Source organism: Motacilla alba, chromosome 15 (genome assembly GCF_015832195.1).
Source record: "Motacilla alba alba isolate MOTALB_02 chromosome 15, Motacilla_alba_V1.0_pri, whole genome shotgun sequence".
In the NCBI taxonomy this organism is placed as follows: Eukaryota; Metazoa; Chordata; class Aves; order Passeriformes; family Motacillidae; genus Motacilla; species Motacilla alba.
The window spans coordinates 6,041,549-6,062,258 of NC_052030.1; the positions used below are offsets into that span (position 1 = coordinate 6,041,549).

The 20,710-nt window shown below is 40.7% G+C and overlaps 1 protein-coding gene across 1 annotated transcript in view; it reads right to left on the bottom strand.

Moving 5' to 3' along the window:
* The window catches only part of PPIL2 (peptidylprolyl isomerase like 2), a 68,205-nt gene that overhangs the window by 11,860 nt on the left and 35,635 nt on the right, over positions 1-20,710 (bottom strand). Inside the window, exons 13-16 of the mRNA XM_038151990.1 lie at positions 13,561-13,650; positions 12,264-12,297; positions 4,124-4,241; positions 1,577-1,633 (exon numbers count right to left, since the gene is read on the bottom strand). Of these exons, the coding sequence (XP_038007918.1) occupies positions 1,577-1,633; positions 4,124-4,241; positions 12,264-12,297; positions 13,561-13,650 (299 nt within the window). The remainder of the gene's footprint in view (positions 1-1,576; positions 1,634-4,123; positions 4,242-12,263; positions 12,298-13,560; positions 13,651-20,710) is intronic.

The following is a 20,710-nucleotide window of genomic DNA, read 5'->3' on the forward strand; positions in this document are numbered from 1 at the left end:
TCTAAAGGGCAACATACAATGTGAAACACCATCTGAGCTATTTTGCTCACAAAGTACTTGAGATATTCAGCACAGTGCGAAGGCTTTGGGGAGCACACTCCCAAATCCTTTCCTGGTAATTCTGGTAAAACTGGAGGACACTGAGGAAACACAGCAAAGACACTGGAGGACTACACAGGATGCTCACTGACACCAGGCTGCACCCAGAACTGAAAACCAGGCACATTTTCAGCTGAGGTGTCCTAACACAGCCATTACTTGATGAGGTGGCCAGCTCAGGTTAACAGCATTACTGTAGGGGATTTGAAGGGGTTTTTGCAAGGTGGACTCAAATTGTTGCTGAAGTGAAGTAGTCCTAAGATCTGGATACGGTAACTCCTCCAAGAATTACTGACTCTCAGCTTTTAGTGTTAGAATTTGCTTTATTTATCTATTTATTTATTCAGGAAAGGACAAGGGAACTTTGAATTTTTCTAGGACAAACCTGAGAAAGAAAAAAGAAATACATTTCCAACAGTGTAATTATTGAAGAATCAGTATTGGAATGAACAGCACTAAAATAAAGAGCCATTAAAACAAAGCAGTTTCTGCCTCAAAAAGTCGCAGGCAGGGAAGATGGATTAAATATATCACTTACACTGTACAGCACAATTGCATGACATTCAATCAAAGTAAACAGCACATGGTTCTGTTTTCCATTGCTGACTTCCAAATGAATAGAACCATGAAAGGATTAAAACCCCAAATCTACAAGTAAAAAAAGATTGTAAGATTCTCAGGAACTCCCAGCGCAGCAGGCTAGTAACATTCCCACTCCTGCCATGCATGAGGGATGTCTGAGAACCTGAGAACAGCTCTGCTTGACTTGGTAAATACCAAGTACCTGCAGCAGAGGAAGCAAAGAGCAAGCCATAACAAAGATTTTGTATCTTCTTCAACAAATACCTTAATCTTTATCATGTGAAAACTTCACTGGATAAGACTTTCAGAAGAGACTTCTTTATAAGGAATGAAGTTCTCTCCCTGTCTGGGCATTGGCAGTATCTTTATATATGTGTGCATAAATATACAGATTTTATACCAGTGATAATTGTCAGGAATAAAAGAAAATAATAATAAAATAAAAATAATAACAAGGGCCAAAAGACCCCATCCATGCAGAAGCTCTATGCCAAGATGAAGAACAGTCCTGTCATGACTAATTTTTCAGTTGATGGCTCATAAGAGGATGAAAGCAGTATTGAAGAGCTAATCTCTTGTGTCCCAGCAATTAACATGCACAAATATTAACATGGTTCATTACATGACTCTGATTACTTTGCTCATGACTCCTGGAGGGCCACCCACAGAAGGGAAGCGAGGCAGCTTACACTGATGAAAGGAGGGAAAAAAAGGCAGGGTCTGCTGACTGGCATTGGTGCAATGTTGCCCACCTGCTCATGACCAGCAGAACTGGATCATGAGCTGGGATTTTGCTCCAGTTCAATTACAAGAGTCACTGCATTCTTCTCTTTAGGCTTCAGACACACAAGGGAGAATGTCTGCTATGCTGCTGCCCAAAATATCCTTCACTTACCTTCCAAAAACTGTGTGCTTCTTGTCCAGATATGCACAAGAGCGGAATGTGATGAAGCTAGAAGGAATAAAGATGTAACAGTTACCACATTGTCCCACTGACCCTCAACAACAGCCAGTAATGCTTAAAAACCCAAAGTGTCTGCAAAAGCTTTCGGAGAGAAGCCAAGCCCCTCTCCCTCTCTGGCTCCTCTCTGGAAGGCCTGTGGACCAAACATCCTTTCACGTCTCAGTATTGTGGGTTCCACCTGGATTTCTGGAGTTTTGGCTTCTCACTTTTCATCACACTAACATTTTTAAACAGTACTCCAAGAGTAGGGCCTTGCAGCAAGTCCAAAATTAATCTGAGCATCTGCCTCCTTGGCCACGTAGGCCCTAGGCCCTGGGAAGCTCATGCAGGGCAATGCATCCTCCTTGGGAAGAACATTTCTGGTGCATGATGGGCAGCTTGTATCCAGTAAATAAAGTTACATGACACAGCAGCCTCTGCCAGTATTAACTTCTATTTTCTGGATATTTACTTTTTGTATTTTTCTTCCCTTAAACTGGCCTGCTAGTGATTCATTTCTCCTCTGGACAGAGCACACTCATGCTCCAGATACAAACATCCCAGAAGAATACTTCAAAGTGCCAAAAGTAATTAATTGGACTTTTAATTCTTTACTTTTAAACTTAACCATGGGAACTAAAACACTAATTCAACACAACCTTTACTACTAAAGCTTTACTCTAAAGCTTGATGCTTCTCTGGAAGTCCTGGACACAAATGTATGAGACAAAGGTTTCCACAGTGTGGTCTGCAGACCACGATGGCCTGTCTTGGCTGGACATGCAGTGCTGGCTCTCCTCCCTGTCTCCATCTGTTACACTACATAGGAGACAGCTAAAAATACATAAGCATTCCAAAAGCACTTTTCCATATAAGCAACTGCCTCAGGAAGTTATATGATTGGAAATAGGAGCAGCTGTAATGTTCCAGACAGTCTATTAAGACATAGCTTGCCCTAGGAAAGCATTGGCATGCTGTGCAGAATGCAAACTCCTACATGGGATACCACTTTATTCCTGGCTATCCAATACTTAAAATCATCACATGGTCAGTTATGTAGCATTGTAATAAAAATCCCCTGAGAAACAGCAAATATACAGGGAAAGCTTCTCATCTGTTACTACAGTCAAAATAAATTAGAGACAACAGAATTAACATAACTCAGGATGGTCCCAGAGAAGTCCTGAGCATTATTTAAGCATCACCTTGCAGGGGAGACCCAGCTCTCTCTGCCCTGTAGTGCCTGTCACCAGTGGGGAGAGCTATTCACAGAGTTCCCAAGGCTAGAGGAGATGTGTCTAAGTGCTGCCTAGGAACTTCTATAAATATGGGCAGCTGGACTCATATAAAGGAATTTCATATTTCATTTGCAAATTTTAGGAGAACACACAATCCCATTTACAGCAGCAGATGATGTGACTCAAAATACCACATCACTTAGGGTCTCTGTAACTAGAATCTCCTTTTATAAAGAAAAAAATAGAGGAAAGAAGCCTCTACTCTCCCCTAATTTAGCACATGAGAGCTGGCAGTAACATTCAAATCCAAAATAAGTTGTACAGCAACTTGATCTAGCAAACTGCCCCACACGTGCTTAGGCTTAAGAATCCAAGTAAGCCTAAGAATGTGAGGCCCTGAGACAAGCCCTTGTGTTTCATTAAAGCAAACCACACTGCTGCAGAGTTTACAAGCCATCCTAACACTCAGCATCACAAACACCAAGACCCACTCCCTCCCTCCCTCCTCAGTGCCAAGTCACACACACACACACTCTCTTCTACTCTTTCCTGGGGCTCCCAATAAAAGGACAATTTTTTATACTGCACTACTTACAGAGCAACCAATAAATAGTTGGCTCAAAGTAACACAGAATATTTTTAAAGGACTGCAGGCAAATACCCATATTAATGTTACACATGAACAAGGCCATCACAACTTCAGTATCTTTAAGTTTTCCCTCATTTTAGTCTTCATTCTGCTTTTGTACATGGGAAACCAAGTTATTCTCAATCCCAGATTGTGCACTCTGCCATGTCTGGGTCTACACATTTCAACAGAGCATTTATTTAAAATCAGGTGACTAAAAAGAAGTTATATTCCCATAGAGTTTATGTTTCATCCAATTCCTTCAAAAAGCTCAATATGGAGATAAATTTAAACACAATGAAGAGGTGTGATGAATGATGATAATTATAGGGGAAATACTGGGGAGGGACACCAACAAAAACAAACAAAAATTTCAAATCATTGCAACAAAAAAAGACAAGTTATTGCTGACACATTAAACCTACAGGTCTTCTTGCCATGCTTCACTTTGCTCTTAGATTGGCTAAGAGCAGCTCTAGCCCTGATTGCAATATGCACCTCTCAACAGAATATTTCCCTTAACTGAACTTTACATTTAGAGTAGCTCATAAAATGTCATTTTTCTTCTTAATAGAGTGAGACAAAATGTCCAGAGGCAACCAATAAAGCAGAAAAAAGCAAATGACTACTTACAACTGTGATTTGTTTGTGTTGGGTCCTGAATTTGCCATACTAAGAACACCACGTCCCGTGTGGGACAAATTGGGCTTGAATTCATCTTTGAAAGGTTTTCCCCAGTAAGATTCTCCTCCTTAAAAAAAAAAAAAAAAAAAAAAAAGAAGAATAATGTTTGTTTTCATTAGTTTCCCACTGTGTGTTGCAACAGGCACTGACATTAAATTCAAGGTTCCCAGCACTTGCAGTCACTATGTGTCAATACGTTGTTACCTCACCCCTATCTCTAGCCAGTAGTTGAGCACGACCTTGAAATCTGGTGTTTGCAACTGGTAACATATTTCTGTGCCCTCACACTATCAGCTGCAACAGACCACACTTTATCAACAGCTTTATGTATCCTGTGCTGAAGAACAGTCAAGGATTTAATTTTTTCCTCTTGGTCCACCATAAATTTTCTCTTTTGAGACATTAAATCTTTAAAATTGGCTTCATGACAAAATACAGAGCAAAGAGTTACCAGTTTAATTGCACTCTGGATATAAAACTGCTTCTGGGAATAAAATATCAGGGAGATGAAACACATTCACAGAATCAACAAAGAATAGGAGCTATAAGCTCAAATGCTTAATCCCAGACTAAACAATGAAGAATGACGATATATGGTGCTCCAAATTAAAAGGCAAAAATTAGATATTTGGACTAGATACCGGGATGATGTGAACACTTATATGCAGTGAAGGTAAAAGAATGATAAAATTGCACAAACCCCAGCCCTAGCCCACCAAAAGGGATTTCTTTTCTGTGACTGGGGACAGAGAGAGGGTCCGTGAGAGGTCTCCTCCTGGCTGTCATTTTTACATTATTTATGACAGATCTGACATTTTCATTTGCACTTTCCTCCAGGATCATTCTTAATAAGAAAAATGAAGGCTGAGATGAGTCATAGTTTTACAGTCAAATCCATAATCTTGTTTGACAAACCATGAAAAAATATTTCACCTCAGGACAGTATTAAAAATAAAACAAGCAAAACTACCCAAACAGACAGCAAGGCTGGTCCATCTGCAGAACTGGCTCAAGAGCCCTCCAGAATAAGTGTATCACTGGAGAAGCAGCAGGTCAGGGAGGGATCTGTAGTGCTCCACAGCCATGTGCACACATAGCACAGAAAGCAATTGGTGATATGGCTGCACACAGAAGCAGTAAATAAAAACAAGGAATGAATCAGGCTCCTACTAAAAACCTTACCCAAAAAATACCAAGAGTGTATTAAATGAGGAAAGAGTTTCAGATGATACCATGAAAACAAAGCACCACATATGCACAGCTGCAAGTGAGAAATTCTGGAAGAAGCTGACTCACTTAAAAACCCAATTAATCATATTCAAAAGACCTATTAATAGAGTTGAGTGTTGCCTGCTCTGCAGTTTGACAAGAGGTGACGAAAGGGGACAAAGCCTGTAGGGATTTTCTGTAATCAGGAGTACAGCAGTGGTTACTTCAGTAATCTCTGGCTATTGAATATTTTAAGATCAGCTAAATTACATCAGCTTGATCCCATATGCCAATATTTTCCAGAGGTGGGTGACAGGGATATGGTATAGTTGCAGGCAGCTCTAGAGGAGTTTGTGCTGTCTGAAGTTTTCAGAGGATACAGAACATGAGCACAGTCTGTTGAGATGGGACACAGCAGCAAGTGGCCAAACCTGTGAGCCTGCTACACCCTTCATGTGCTTCCAGCTGATGTTGGAATTACAGCCAAGCTGCTGAAAGACAGTGGAATCAAGCCTGAAGCCTTCACTGGTCAGAAAAATAATTCAAAAAGAAAGAGAAAAATTGTGAATGGCAGGGAGACTCTCTCTTTCTGGCACTGCAAACAACCAGACCCAAGAGCTTGCAGACAGGAGCAATGAGCCATGATCTTTAGGTTTTGGAATATTTATTTTTGTATGATTTCATTTCGGATCATGCACTGCAGGTCAGAATTAATCTCATATGTGTGAAAGCTAAGTTTGGTTCATTCCGCTTCTCTGGAAATAAGCACTAATATTTTAGCTCTGTCTGCCATACAGCTGTTTGCAAGGCTAATTCTGTCTGCCTGGGAGCTGCAGCAGGAGCAGGGAATGGCCTGTGCAGCATTTGCCTAAAAGGCCAGACGTCCTGTGAAGGACATAACTGAAGTGTCTGTGGAGACCTGGCAGCACAGACTGGCAAAGGGCAGCTGGGACGCTGCAAAGGCACTCAGCAGAGCAGGCACAGCTAGGGGGGGTCTTGTTGTTGTTTGGTTTTTAAAAATAATTTAAAGGGAATACTTTTTTTTTCTTTTTCTAGGAAAACATCAAAGTATTCTCCTTAAATTAAAAATAGCCTGAATGTGCTTTTCATCAAACTCCAGCTAACCTCTGGAATTGTTCCAGGCTTCAAGTATCTGCTTAAAGCAGGAACAGACAGAACAAGTCAGAAGATGGCAAGTTACATCTATACATTTTTTTAATTACTGAAACCCAGCATGACTTTCTCTGTAAGATTAAGTACAGACCCCTCCTCAGTCTAGGGCCATGGCAGCATAGTGCCTAATGCTCAGCTGGAACAGGGATTTTACATTCTTACCTTTTACTCTCCACATTAGAGCTCAATGTAAACTTGGGAAAACCACTGAGGTTCCAAACCTGCTAATAATTATGAGGTGTTTGTAAGCATCTAGCAGATTTTATTCTGTCTTTAAACTGTCTTTATTCTCAACACAGTTGGGAGGTGTGGTTGTACATTTTCTGAAAGCAGAATGGATGCAGACAGAGGAGGTGGGAGCATGGCAGTGTCTGGCTCCAGCCTTTTTATGTTACACTCCCTGTATGTGCCACAAAGACAGGAGGCTCCTCCTGACACTCCCCAAATCTTCCTCAGGGAGAAGATCTCACACAGATCTCTGCTGGCTATATTTGGAGTCACGATGATGCAAACCTCTCACCCCAGTGCTGATGTATCAGCCTACAAGCAAAGCCCACGGAAAACAAGAATTGACTCCGGGTGTTGCATTCACAGCTGGCAGCACTGCCTGTCACTTCACCTCCCTCTCAGCTTATCTTCTGTCCAAGCGGAGCTGTGTGCCTACTGGACTTGTAAATGTTTCTGAGATCCTATTACAAAAGCGCTGGAAAAGAAGTCTGTGGGCTTCTGTGCTAAAAATCAGTTCACATGGCAGCAGCCATGGTCCAGCATGTACTGCCACTGGATGGATTGGTCCTGGGAATAATTACAGCCTGCACATGGGAATCTCCTGCTCGCACAAAGCTGGAAATGGACTTGGGATCGGCCAGAGAAATACAGTGTGCCACTCAACAGCATTTAACCTGTACAGTGTCAATGCCTTCAGAGTTTTTGTACAATTCTGTAAAATAAAAAATCCCATGCCTACCAGATAGACGTGATTCCAAGCTGCAGGAAGCTGGGAGACAATTCCATGCATTCTCTTTTCTTAAAAAATTCTCTTAAATTAAAGATGTGTTTAACTCATTCTCACACAGAGATGAAATGAAACAGACCAGACAGCTCTTAGAAAAGAACATTAATAATTTCTGTGGCTATCCAGAGTGGCAAGATATATTTAGCTTGTCCTGAAGCAAGTTAGTTATTCAGTCTTGTATCTGCATCCTGGGCTGATAGTAAACAGGTGAACAGATCTAAACTGACATCTGAAGCAGTCACATATAAGCAACTACACAGAAAAAAAGCCACATTTTCAGATTGTCTTTTGAACTAAACCAGTTTATTCTTTGGTAGTCTTTGTTCCTACTAAAAGCATGTAAAACGTTTTTTTTACAATTGTGTACAATCACAGAATTTGTGCAACGTTCTTGCAAAGAGCTGAGAGATGCCTCTAAAGCTTCAGAAATGTAGCATTCCAAAAGCCAGGTGTGGGCTGGGAATCATCATTCATGACAGTTGTGATTTTAAATAAACCCTTCCTTTTTCTGGCTTAAAAATTGCTAAGCAGTGGTAAGGAAGTAGGAGGCTTCTGATTCACAAAAATGATGGCTTACTTTCTGTAATTTTCTTCTTGTCATTTGGAACAACGAGGCACATAATAACATCTGACACTTCTGTAGAGCTTTCCAAGTGAGATTCTGGAATCATTTTGCAAATATGAAAGCCTTAGCTCAGGCAGTAAGTACTTCTCTCCTCTCAGATAAGAGGACATGGTACTCAACCCCACAAACCCCAGAGTGGATGTGCAGAGGGACTGCAGATTAAAAGGAGTCTATTCTAGATAAAAAGGTCTTGCTCCTGCTTTTGCTGCGCTTCAATCATGCAAGAAAAGGGGTTCTGAAACTGGTACAGTTAAGGAACTTGCCATCTTAGGAAATCACATTGCATTGATCAAGTTGGTCCAGAGTCCTTTGCTGTTGACATTTCAGAGGAGCTCTTCTTGCTGCCAAACAAAATGCAATTCCCATCTACCAGTAGTATTTCATCCTGGACTTTTACAGCTATAATGTGCCTCCTTTGTGCCCTCCTGGATTCATAAATCACAGGCTGATTCATGAGACCTTCCAACAGGTTGTAAGAAAGAGTAGCTGAAAAAATCCTGTGCTGCTCTGTTAATGTGATGCTTTGCATATATTTTTCCCTTTTCATACAAAAGGGTTAGGATATTAAACCTATTTTTTCTACATGCAAATTTTCTTCTATTATTTGGAACACTGAAAATACAGAGCAGCTGCTCCACTTGCACGGCCGTGAGTTAGAATTACTCACAGTGTTCAACCACTTACTTGTTATGAACAGCAGGAAAAGAGATACATCACAAATCTAAAATTAATTTTCAAATAATTAATCATTACAAAGAATGACCATGACTCAGCTTATTGCTCTGAATACTGCCTCTTATGGGTGGTTATTTTGTTAGAGAAGAAATAAGCTGCTGTACCACAATAAAATTTCTCCCAGTAGTCTTATGAAACATAAAGGTGAAGGCTCTAGGAAAATGAGTCTGGTCCTCCAAATCAGAGTCATCCTTGCAGGATGTGTATCTGACTGCTGTGGCAGTGCAGGTCTGACAGCTATGCTAAGGTAAAACTCTATTCCCCACTCTTTTCTCGGGGTGGTGTCTCAACTCCCAGATGCTATAATGGTAATTTCCACCCTTCTCCATTCCAAGGTTAACAGCTGAGTACCAGCAATTAGCTGTCCTTCACGTGTCTGCTGGATCACGTTTACTTTTACGACAGTCCAGAAGAGACTCAAGAAGGACATACTGGGGAGCTGAATTAACAAAAAGCAAAGCAAGGCTCAGGGCTGCTTCCAGAGAGAGCAGTTCAGCTGGAGCAGCCTTGGGAGAGTAGGGTCAGTGACAACCAGCTTGGCATTTACCTCTGTGAACTGCTTCCAAAACACAAGCACACTTAATCCAGGGGAGCCAAAGCACAGTTACAGTCTGTGGATGTATGACAAGTAACCTTCTGTCATGTTGTACTAATTGTGCCCAAATCCACCCAGAAGATGAACAGTCCTGGGCTTAGTTAGCAATGGAGTGGGTGATCATCTTAGCATCTGGGGGCTGCAACCATAAACCTGACACCCTGACACATGGCATGAATGTCAGATGACAGAAACCAAATGGTGGGAAGTTATTTGAACAAGTCTGTTCTAGGTCCTGAACTAATGAACAGGAATAATTAAATAAATAGAGGAAGAATATGTAGAGGCTTAATGCATCTTCCATGTATCAGTTTAGAAAAGGGTTTTTTTTAAAAAAAAAATAAAACAAAAAGGCCAAATCTCTTAGCTAGAAATCATCAGTTCAAGCAGAAGGTTCTGTGTGAATGAGGAAACAAAGCATGTTCTTTTTGTTCTGAAGTATTCCTACAAAAGGCCCTAATAGAAACAGTTTATACTATTGACATTTAAAGGGTAACCTCCAAATAGTCCTCCTTACTGCCAATTGAAATATCTGGGAAGAAAGCCCTGTTCTGTTCTCATATGCTTCTCTGATATTACAGAAGTCAAGTTATTTATTCTAAAGCTCATTTAATCTTACAGATTTTTTTTAGCTTTCAAAGGTGCATCTTTTTTTTTCCCTTCTAAGAAGCAGTGAGTCAAAAAAATACTGAAATCCCTTCCAGCAGAAGACATAAAAAAGGGAATTTATCCGGCAAATAGCAAACAGGCCACAGGCAAAAACAGTACAAAGTACTGAATACCAGTGCTTTACTCCAAAGCTTTCCTAAAGTGAATGCCTGCGATCACACGAATAATGCACAAACGAATGGACCAACATTTTTACAGCATGGGAGCCCAGGACAGCATCAGTCCATCTGCCCTGCTAGAGCACTGCTGCTGAGCTGAACCCTCCTCTGGCTGCCCTGCTGCCAAGGGAGCATCAAGCCTCAGGTCTGGCCACTGTGTTACAGCTCAAGACACACAAGTGGAATTTCTGCCTCACAGTCAAGCGCCCTGGATCTATCCAGTAGTCAGGAACAAATCCTGACAGACTACTTGCACTCTGTGAACTGTCTAAGCAGCTTCACTGAAGTATTAAACACAAAGGCATGACAGCTCAAGAGCAATCTACAGCCCACCAGGCTCCCCATTTAGATTTTCTTGTGATATTATCATATTCAACAAGCGATTAGGTAAAGACATATAAAATTCAACTGTCTTCAAAATATAAAAGCCATTCAGGTGCAAAGAAGACATTTTCACCGTTTGGACTCCACAATAATTGCAGCCAGTCTCTAAAAATCTGCAAGACTCATGTCTATTTGAGTGCACACTGTTCATTACATTAGAACTTTAATAGTCCTGACAGATGTTTGCGAGACATCTCACCTGCGATATACTCATCTTTAATTAAGAATGACAAGGAGGAAAACAAGATGGAAAATACTAGAGGTCATTAGACTCCTTTTTTCAAGTGAAAGAATATATGTAGGAGGTTTTTCATCCTATGTGCTCATTAGCATTTCACTTCCTACTGGCAAAGCCAATGGAGCTGAGCCTTGCCCTTCAGAGCAGCAGTGATGCCTCTGTTAATTCTGCTGTCTTACAGCACTTCTGCATTTGCACAAATAGAAGCAGGGATGACACCAGCAAGTTAATTTTCATTCCACAGCAGGATCTGAACTCCACCCTACAAGGGTGAGAGGTGTCTGAGTCAACCTATTAAATCTCTCCCGTCTCCTGACACCTCTTTAATTTCTCATTTCAAAAGATGTTCCTAATTATGTCTTTCGGGATTTGAACCAAAACTTTCCATATAAAAAAATCAAATCATATTTGACAGTCCAAGCATAGATGGTAACAATTCTTGTTAATGGGTTTTTGCCATCAAAACACCGAACCTCTGACTAGTCTCAAATCCTGCAACTGTTGATTATCACATACACTACAAGAAAAGTAGTCAACTCACACTAACATACTTAACAAAGTAAATAGAGCTGAAGTATTTAAGCAGGCAAGGAGCTCGGGACGCTGGTGACAGCCACAAGCAGACAGATAGAAGGTGCACAAGGAAAATGAGCAAATTTACAGCAGTGACCAGAGGTATTTCATGACCTATCTCCTGTGGTGGGCAATGCCGTGACACCTTTCAGCTGCTCTGCCTCCTGACCATTCCTTCTATGACTGTTGCCAGATCTCCATCCAAGGGAGAAAGAAGAGGTGGAAGAATTTTGTAGCAGTGATCCCCAAAAGTTAGAAAAAGAGCAGCTTGGGCATTACAAAGCAACTAGCTGGGAGAACAGATGGTGTCTGGCCAATCACCAATTCTAAGGCAGGTCTCAAGTATTCCATTAACACTGAATTTGAAAGCAACGTTGCATGAATGTGTTTCTTCCTTTATTCTTTGCCCTGGAAGACCAGCTGTAAAATCATTATAATTTTCATTTATTTATTTTCTGAAGGAAAAAGGAAGCAAAAACCATAAGAATTCTGCATGGAAGAGTGCCCAATCTTTAGACTGAGAATACATCAGATGAAATTTTGAACATAGTCAACATGGTCATAAAAATATAACAAGGAAACCCATGTTTTAAAGTAAACACAATGTCCCACTTATCATAATTTAGAGAATTTTAATTTTAAATTGTCTGGAAGTAAATGTAACAACACAGCCCATGAAGTGAGAATAACTTACTTAATTCAAACTCAACCTTACCTGTTCCTGTTCCAGTCGGATCACCTCCCTGGATCTGCAGAATTAAAATTAAATCAGTGTTACATATGCATCTATGTGAAAGACATTGAATATAAACCATAAAAGCCAATGTCATCCCTGACATTGCTTCTCCATAAGCAGAATGGCAGTTTCATAAAAATAATAGGTCCTTGATGGGTAAATAGGGAAAATAACTAATCTCAAATGGGTTAACCAGATCATCCTTTTTATTATGTGCTGAATCAGAACCTGCTTTTTAGCTTATGATGCACTGCTTTTGGAACTGAAAAAGTTTACATTTTGCTACCAACCCTCCACATGATGGGAAGGCAAGAAAAGGGGGAATATGATATATTTTTTATATCTGAATCTGTATCCCACTCACTATCTCCAGAAGGAAAAATCCTTATGTGAAACTAATCTTTGAGTAACAGTGTATTAATTACTGTACCTGCAGGATCTACAGAAATAATATTCTGTGCTTTAGTACCAGTGGAAGGAGCGTGACATGATCATTTTCAAAGTAATAGCATACAAGCACAATTTTAGTTGTGAGCTTAACTATGAACTGAGATACACAGTGCTGTCAAAAGAAAAAAAGCTTTTTGTAAGATGATAGGACAGAATGTAACATCCAGTGATGTTCCTTGTGAGATGTGCTCTGCTTTTGGGATCAGGTTGTTCATTCTTCTGAAAGGAAGTTACAGGGCAGCTACAATATCCTAAGCTGCCTGGACTGTAACTCTGTAAATAAAGATCTTTGACTACAAAAGACACAGTTCAGGAACACAAGGTGCTCTTTAACTCCTTTACAAGAAAGCCTGGGCACCCAGGGATGGAGCACACGAGGAAAGGATAACCTGATAACATCCAAGTACCACAACCTGAAACAGAAATTCACATGCTTGCTAAAGTTTCATCTGAATGGGATTTCAACAGGCCCCAGTATTACTTATCCAAATTAGCATTTCCCTCTCTCCTTCTGTTCATCAACCACCCACCCACATCTTGGGGAAGATAACAAGAGCCAAGGCAATGACTCTTGAAGGCTTTGTCTGGAATGCCAGCAAATGCAGTGATGTACTGAGTGACAATGTTAGTCAGAGACAGTTGTTAGTAACACCCATAAACACGTATGGCATAGGTTAGGACAACCCTCATTCTGATGGTATATTTAATATACTTCTATTGCAAGTAGTCATGCATGCAACTACCTAAACCTGAGATAAGTTAAATATATGGGATATTTTGAGTACATCATATATTGTGCATTACCTGGGAGTTTTTTAACACTTACCACAAAATTCCGAATTGATCGGTGAAAAATTGTTCCATCGTAATAGTTCTTCTTGCACAATTTGATGAAGTTTTCACATGTTCGAGGTGTCTGAAAGACAAAGGGAAGTTTTAATTAAACACAACCTTTAAACAATCATTACAGTGGTCACAAGAATCGCTTTTCACTTGTGCCTTACAAAGAAACAAACACACAGGACTCGAAAAGGACGGCGGCTCTGTCTACAGGAAAAAGCCTGTAATATACCTTCTTTTAAGGTACACTGGAGAGACACACACTGTGTTAAATAAATTAAACTCAGACCTTCCAATTAGCACTAAGAAGTGTTGAACATTAGCTCAGATAACGGCAGTTCCCAGTTGACATCTTGATGGCGAACACAGGTTTGCAAGCTCAGAGACTTGCAAGGAACTGAGTTCCAGCAGAGCATCACAATCCTGTTCCAAGGGGGGTGGTTCTAGCACTGAAAAATGGTGATTTACCAGAGTAAGAAAGAACCTCACTTCTCTGCTCCGCTATTTCAAAGTGAGCACATTGAAGCTAACTGGGAGACAAGCATTTGGTCCTCCTCACCACTTGGAAGTAACAGAGGAAAAATAAAAAAAACCAAATTGTTTTCAAAACTCTAAATAAAAGAAGAAGATGCTAAATATATGGCCAACTTCTATTTCACTTTTACAGTGCAAATTAAAGTTATTTAGTGAACTTATGAACCGTGATATTCAAACAGTACCTCCTGAAAAACTTTACTTTCCACCTAATCATCCTTCCACTGTAATTGTATGGATTCTCTTCTCTGCAATACCAAAATAACTTCAGACATACAAATATAAGTACAGAAACAGCCTGTTTTCTATACTTGGACATGTTTTCCAACCCCACTGTGGATTATGTGCATAAATCTATTCCAGTTTTCCAAAAGAATACATATAATTGAGTATAATTGAGGCCCATTCTTACAGGCCTTAGAAATATCCTTATTGCTAGATGTGCTGGCAAGTAAAGGCCCAGCATGAGCTGCAGGGGCTGCAAGTGAGCACACCCAAGACCTGTCTTTGTGAAAGGCACCAATTCACTTTGCACTGCTGTGGCATCACTCTTGATCTGGAAGCTGCTGAGAGACAGAGACTGAGCCATGCAACCTGAAGTGACTTAAAGGCAAAAAAAAACAAACAAGGCCAGCCTGATTATAATTATTTAAGGATGAAACAATCTCTATCTTTTGAAAAGCCAGTCCATACAAGTATTCATCCAGAACCCTACAGAACTTCTGTTTTCTGCATTTTCTCATCTGAAACACAATCATTCTCACACCTCTTTATTTACACTTTATTTAGACTGAAATGCCTCTTAATTCTCTGAACAAACTTTACCTGTCATTATAAATTCTCTATATTGATTCCTTGTTAATTACTCTGCTCAGATGACAGTTGTCAGCTGGGCCACAAGTGAAAAAATTAGCAAACTCTAATCTTACACCAGCCATTATTTCAGATTTCCCACAGAATTCATTACTGAGTAAAATGGTAATGGTACCATAATGGCTTTATGGTAGAATGTCACCAAGACATGTACTTTGGAGGCATCCTGAGGGCAACTCATAAGTAACTATATTCCATAAAATTATATCAAGCAACAGGACGTTCTCCTACAGTTTCAATGGTTATAGTAAATGGGATTTTTTTTCTTTTGAATTCAACATATATGCTTTAAAATAATCTTTGTACTTAAACTTTCTAGTAATATTCCACCCCTGAGGAATCACTTGTGGAGCACATGTTTCCTTTATAAGACATTATCTCAACAGCATTGATCCCAGAGTTTTGCTATTAGTTATTACTTGTGGAAAATGTCAGTAAGGATAAAAATAAGTTAAAAATTTTCTTTATGAATCAGAAATGGAATCAGCAGATTTTAGCCCAAGGCACTTCATGTCATGAGAGCCAAGCACTCTTTGGAGAGAGAGACATAGTTAATAAGTTCTCGAGGGGGAACACAGCAACCTGTAATTAATGTTTCACAAAAAATGAAACCAGGCAAAAGACTGAGTCTCCTAGGAATGGACACCAAATAATCTCAAATTTGCACAAAGCTCATAAACCATAACAGATCTCCTATTTATTTTCAAAACACGATTTGTAAAATATACATCAAAAAACCTGGCTCTAGTAATGTATTTTTTATGCAGGACCTGTGCTGACCCTTCTCCCTAAATAGATTTCTAGCTATTATACCCATTCCCAGAAATAAGCTTTTTAAATGCAACTTCAGAAATATTTAGTATGCATGCAATAGTCATTTCACTGCAAGGTTTTCTTTAAATAATTGCCACCATATTGGTTCCCATGGTCACCTCATGCATCACAGAGACACATTTGGCAGGTAAACAGTTCCTTAGCAACATTACCACTACCTTTTATAGTGCTTTTTAGGAGACACAAATAAGAAGGTTTGCATTCAATCAGTAATAAACCCCAGTTTCAGTCATGCAGTAGATCTAGAATATCTGGCTCAGATTATCTGATTTATTCAAAGCAGTTAATGTTCTTGCCAAATCTCACACTGCCAAGCACATTTCAGGGATTTTTTAAAGCAGCATCCTGTCCAAAGCAGGAGAAAAAGGCTCGAGGTTTATGGGGAAGGTGCAGATCCTCAGTAATGAAGTTGTGTTCTGCACTGACCACACAAACAAGACCAGTCTTTGAAGTCTTTGTTCCAGCTACAAAGACTGATGACATATAAATACACATAAAGAAACCTGACTTTGTTATTTGATGTAAGATCTTGTGGCAGATGTCAGACTCCCATTCTCTGAATGCAAAGCTGTCTCCTTCTTCAGAAACCTCCTGCACAGCACTTGCCTCACACCATTTCTGAAGGAGGAGGGGATGGTCAAGGCACCTGGAAATGCAGGAGTGAACGCTGGTGTCTTGCTCTCTCACCACTAACCGTGTGCTCCAGGCTCTCTTTTTAGTTCTGGCTGGTATTGTCTTAAAGTGGTTTCAATAGCAACAGCTAATTTTTCCCTCTTTATCCCTTTTACATTAAGTAGGAAATGACTTAAATGATTTTATTCTGCTGACTGTGACTTAGACCTATATGTGAGGAAGTCAAGGGAAAAATGCCACCATGTTAGCCTGATCTGAAATCCACAGAGAGAAAACATGGCTTTAAATCTACTGCAATATCTTCTCAAAATGATACAGTGACAGTCCTAAAAAGGAAAATTTAAAAATTGTGGAAGGCTTTTCTGACCAAAGAGTGTGGTAGAAGAGCCCTGAGAAAGCCTCCTTTTCTTAGGTCAAGTTGGGACCATGTAAGTGAATGCAGTGTCTCGATGATGTCCTTCAGCTAAAGACACTTTCCAAATGACAAATAGTAAGAAGAAAAATTTTATTTATACCAAAAATGAGTCACCTGCTCCAACTGTGCTCCCTATTTATTTTGTAGATGCCAGATAACTGTCTTTCAACTGCTGAAAATTCACACCCAAGACAAGCAGTAAAATTTTAATAAATGCTTTGAGACAGGAATCCAGAAGAGTACTTATCCCAGAAGATGCCGCAAATGCTTAGCTTGGCTCACAGATATACATATTTAATGGGGCCACAGCCCAATGGTTTTCTAAGTAGGTTTAAGCCTCCATACAGCTAACGCACTCAGTAGTGTGGATACACCAGCACTCTACCATTTACTATGCCCAGACAAATTTCAGAGTTAATGAGAGATTGCTACAAAGAATGACCCTGCAAAAATAGCAGTGACAGGGGACTGTGAAATCATTATACTCAGAGAACACTGAAGAAAGGAATATACAATTTAGAAAACCAAAGCAAAACAGAAAAAAAAGCCAATGACTGCTTACTACAACTGCTAAGATAAATGCAGATTTTATTTGAGCCAATTTCAGTTTCCATTTTGCCAGCAAGGGTGGCTCCATGCCAGGTAAAATTCATCTCTCCTGCTGCATCCCGAGACCTGAAGGGTGGGACCAACCAAGCCAGGTCCCTATCTGATTTCCCAGTCTGCAGCTGTCCTTTCTCATCAGTTACAATGGTTCATTACATTTGCAAAAGTTACCTTAACTCAGAATCTCTACTGGGCAGTGAAGAGCCAAACAGGAGGAGATAAAAAACCTGCAGCACTCCTGTTGCCAAGGTGCGGGAGATGGGAAAAGAGGGAACAGCTCCTGAGTTGTTGCCATGACTGCAAGGAAAAAGGCTTTACTATGTGAAGAGCTAATCATTTCAAAATGCTCCATCCCTGGAGGATGTGCATGAACCTTGAAGGGAAATTTCACAGTAAGCATTCAGAAGCTGTCATTCGCACATCTGTATAATTCCACTTCCCTTTTATTTCTTTTTTTCTCTCTAAATTGGATGAACTGTAGTAGTGGCACTGAACTACAGAGCCTTGCTATATGCTCATTAACCCTATGTTTCAAAGCAGGAAATAATGAAAAGCTCATTCCTCTCAAATTAAAATTGCATTCTACAACCTTCATCTTATCACACAAATGCCAGAATTCTGCTACTAAGAGGCATGAACTAGTGATGGAAATTTCTAAACCTTCAAATGAAGCTTTCCATTTTCTTAACATAGATCTCCTTTGAAATGTAAGGTGGATTTTGTTTTGCTCTAATCCATTTATGTACTTCTTCACAGAGCATTTTTTATCTTGTAATTGTTCATTCAGCAGCTCTTCTAATGTGTGAGCCCATACCAAGGTGATTTGGTAAGGTTTAAACTCAGTTTCCCCCCCACCTTTCAATCTGTAATACTCAGCCTACCCATCACACAGGAGAGAATTCAGCAATAAAAGCTTGGCTTTATTTGGGGCTTAGTCAGAGCTAAATGCAATAGTACAATTTCAGGAATCACCACCTGGTGATTCAAGTGCAAGTGTCTGTTCCCTCCTCCAAGCCATGGAAAGAAATATCTAAATGTTTCAGTGTCCAGTACTGTTCTGGAAGGCCATTTAAACCACCCCGTTTCACTTTGCACCAATGAACTATGAGCACATTCCCTTTGTTTCACAGGAAGAGGGACAAGAAAACCCAAAACTCCACAAAGCCCACTGCAAAAGCATGGGAAGAATTTCACTGTGGGAAGTCCATGACATTTCCTACAGGAGAAACATTTACTCCAGACCTAAACACCACTCCCTGCCAGCTCCACTTTCCTGCTAACAGTTCCCCAGTGTGAGAGAGGGACTGAGCCAGTGACAGGTGATGGTGGCAAACAACAGCTGCCTGTGGTGGTTCAGTTCAAGAAAGCCACAGTTCATCTGAGGGACACAATTCTCAACTGGTTATACCAGGAGCAAACGTGTTCAGGCAATTTGTGACCCATGATGAGAAGAGCACAGTTTCAGAGAGTGAGCACTGGGAGACATGAAAGCATTGGGGCACTGTGGGGTAAAACACTCAGCCAGACTCCTACTGATAATAAAAAAGAATCAGTACAAGCTAGCTATGCCTTGGGAAATAGATTGCTGACTTGATAGCAAACATTTGCCTATTTTGCTACCTCAAAGCCTCCGAGTTTGCCTAGAACAAAGAGCAGAATTAATGCATTCTCATTACGCAGAAATTCACTGTAATTTAATCAGCTATTTAGCAAAGACTTCAGCAGATAGCTACATTTCACTCTTAAAAGGCATTTCTTCCACAACACTGAGGTTCATGATGTTACCGAAAACTTTTCTGAAGTCTAAGCAAGATGCTCAGCTTAGACAAGATGCCACTAAAAAGATGACACACTTCAGTTTTAGTTCTCACATTCTTGCAAACACAGGGACAATCAATCAGTTCAGCTGAGCACAACTCAAATTAAACAAGGCATCTAATTCACTCATCTAATTTGTCAATGTTAACTACTAGTTCTCCAGAGGCAGAGTCAGCCACAGTTACTACTTTTCCTCCAACTTACATTTACTGCAGTGGTAGAAAAGAAAACAATCCTCTCCCCACCTCACTGCCCCCTCCAAATTTATCATCACACAACGGTTAAGGAGCTTGTCAGAGAGCACAGGGCAGGGCTGGGTGCTGATGAGGATGGACTTACTGGTAAGCAGGACAGCACAAGTGGATACAGTCTAAATGAGGATGCAACTTTAATTGCTCAAGCAACCTCCAGCAGCTTAACACTTGGAGTAAAGCAGGTCCCACAGTGGCTCCCTGGCATTTCATCAATCTGCAGCTGCACATAAATTCCACCTTTGCAGAAGATGCAACCTGTAACAATTTCCACACTAGACAGACAAGCTCTGGTAGCTGTCAGCCTCCCAAGGTCACCCTGCTCTCATCAGAGCAGCCAAGTACAAACAAGAAACACGTCAGAGAAAGATGAAGAGCAGCAGCTGTGTAACTCCAAAACACCCACCTCATCCTCAGGTTTGGGATCACTCAGTGACAGACACAGCTGGTATGGGATGGCTGCACCTCACGTCTGCAAATGTCAGAAATCAAGGGGCACGATCCAATAACAATCGATTGCCTTCCCAGATCCAGCTTTCCAGGACAGCTGGGAAGGCAGAAAGGGTCCAAATGTGCAAAATGCCTTTCCACCAATTACCCAGTGCCAAAGGCTGCCAGGAAAACACACAGACAGCCCAGGGCAGCAGGGACAGGTTCATGGAGAGGTGGCTCAGCATATAAAGCTGTGGGAATAAGGAGGAAGGGGGGACATTCAAAAGGATGATGTTTGTCTTCCCAAGTAAACATTATGGTGATGGAGCTCAGCTTTCCTGGGGATGGCTGAACACCTGCTTGCCCTTGGGAAGTGGTGAATAATCCCTTATTTTGCTCAGCTTGTGTGTGCAGCGCTTGCTTTACCTGTTAAACTGCCTTTACCTCAGCCCACAAGTTTTCCCCTTTTCTGATCCTCTCCCCCACCCCATGGGTCAGGGAGTGAGTGAGTGGCTGTGTGGAACTTAGCTGCTGACTGGAGTTAAAGCAGGACAGGGTGTTATGCCCCCAAAGTTAAAACTATTAAAATATCACCTTCCAATCACTCAGAACAACCTAGAAGTGACCTGTTCCTCAAGATGACTGTGCAGAGCCATCCTCCTCTCAGCCCCAAAGAGAAATAGATCTGTCTGCCATGTACCACTTGGAGGAAAAAACACACCAAGAAGTAACATCCTCTC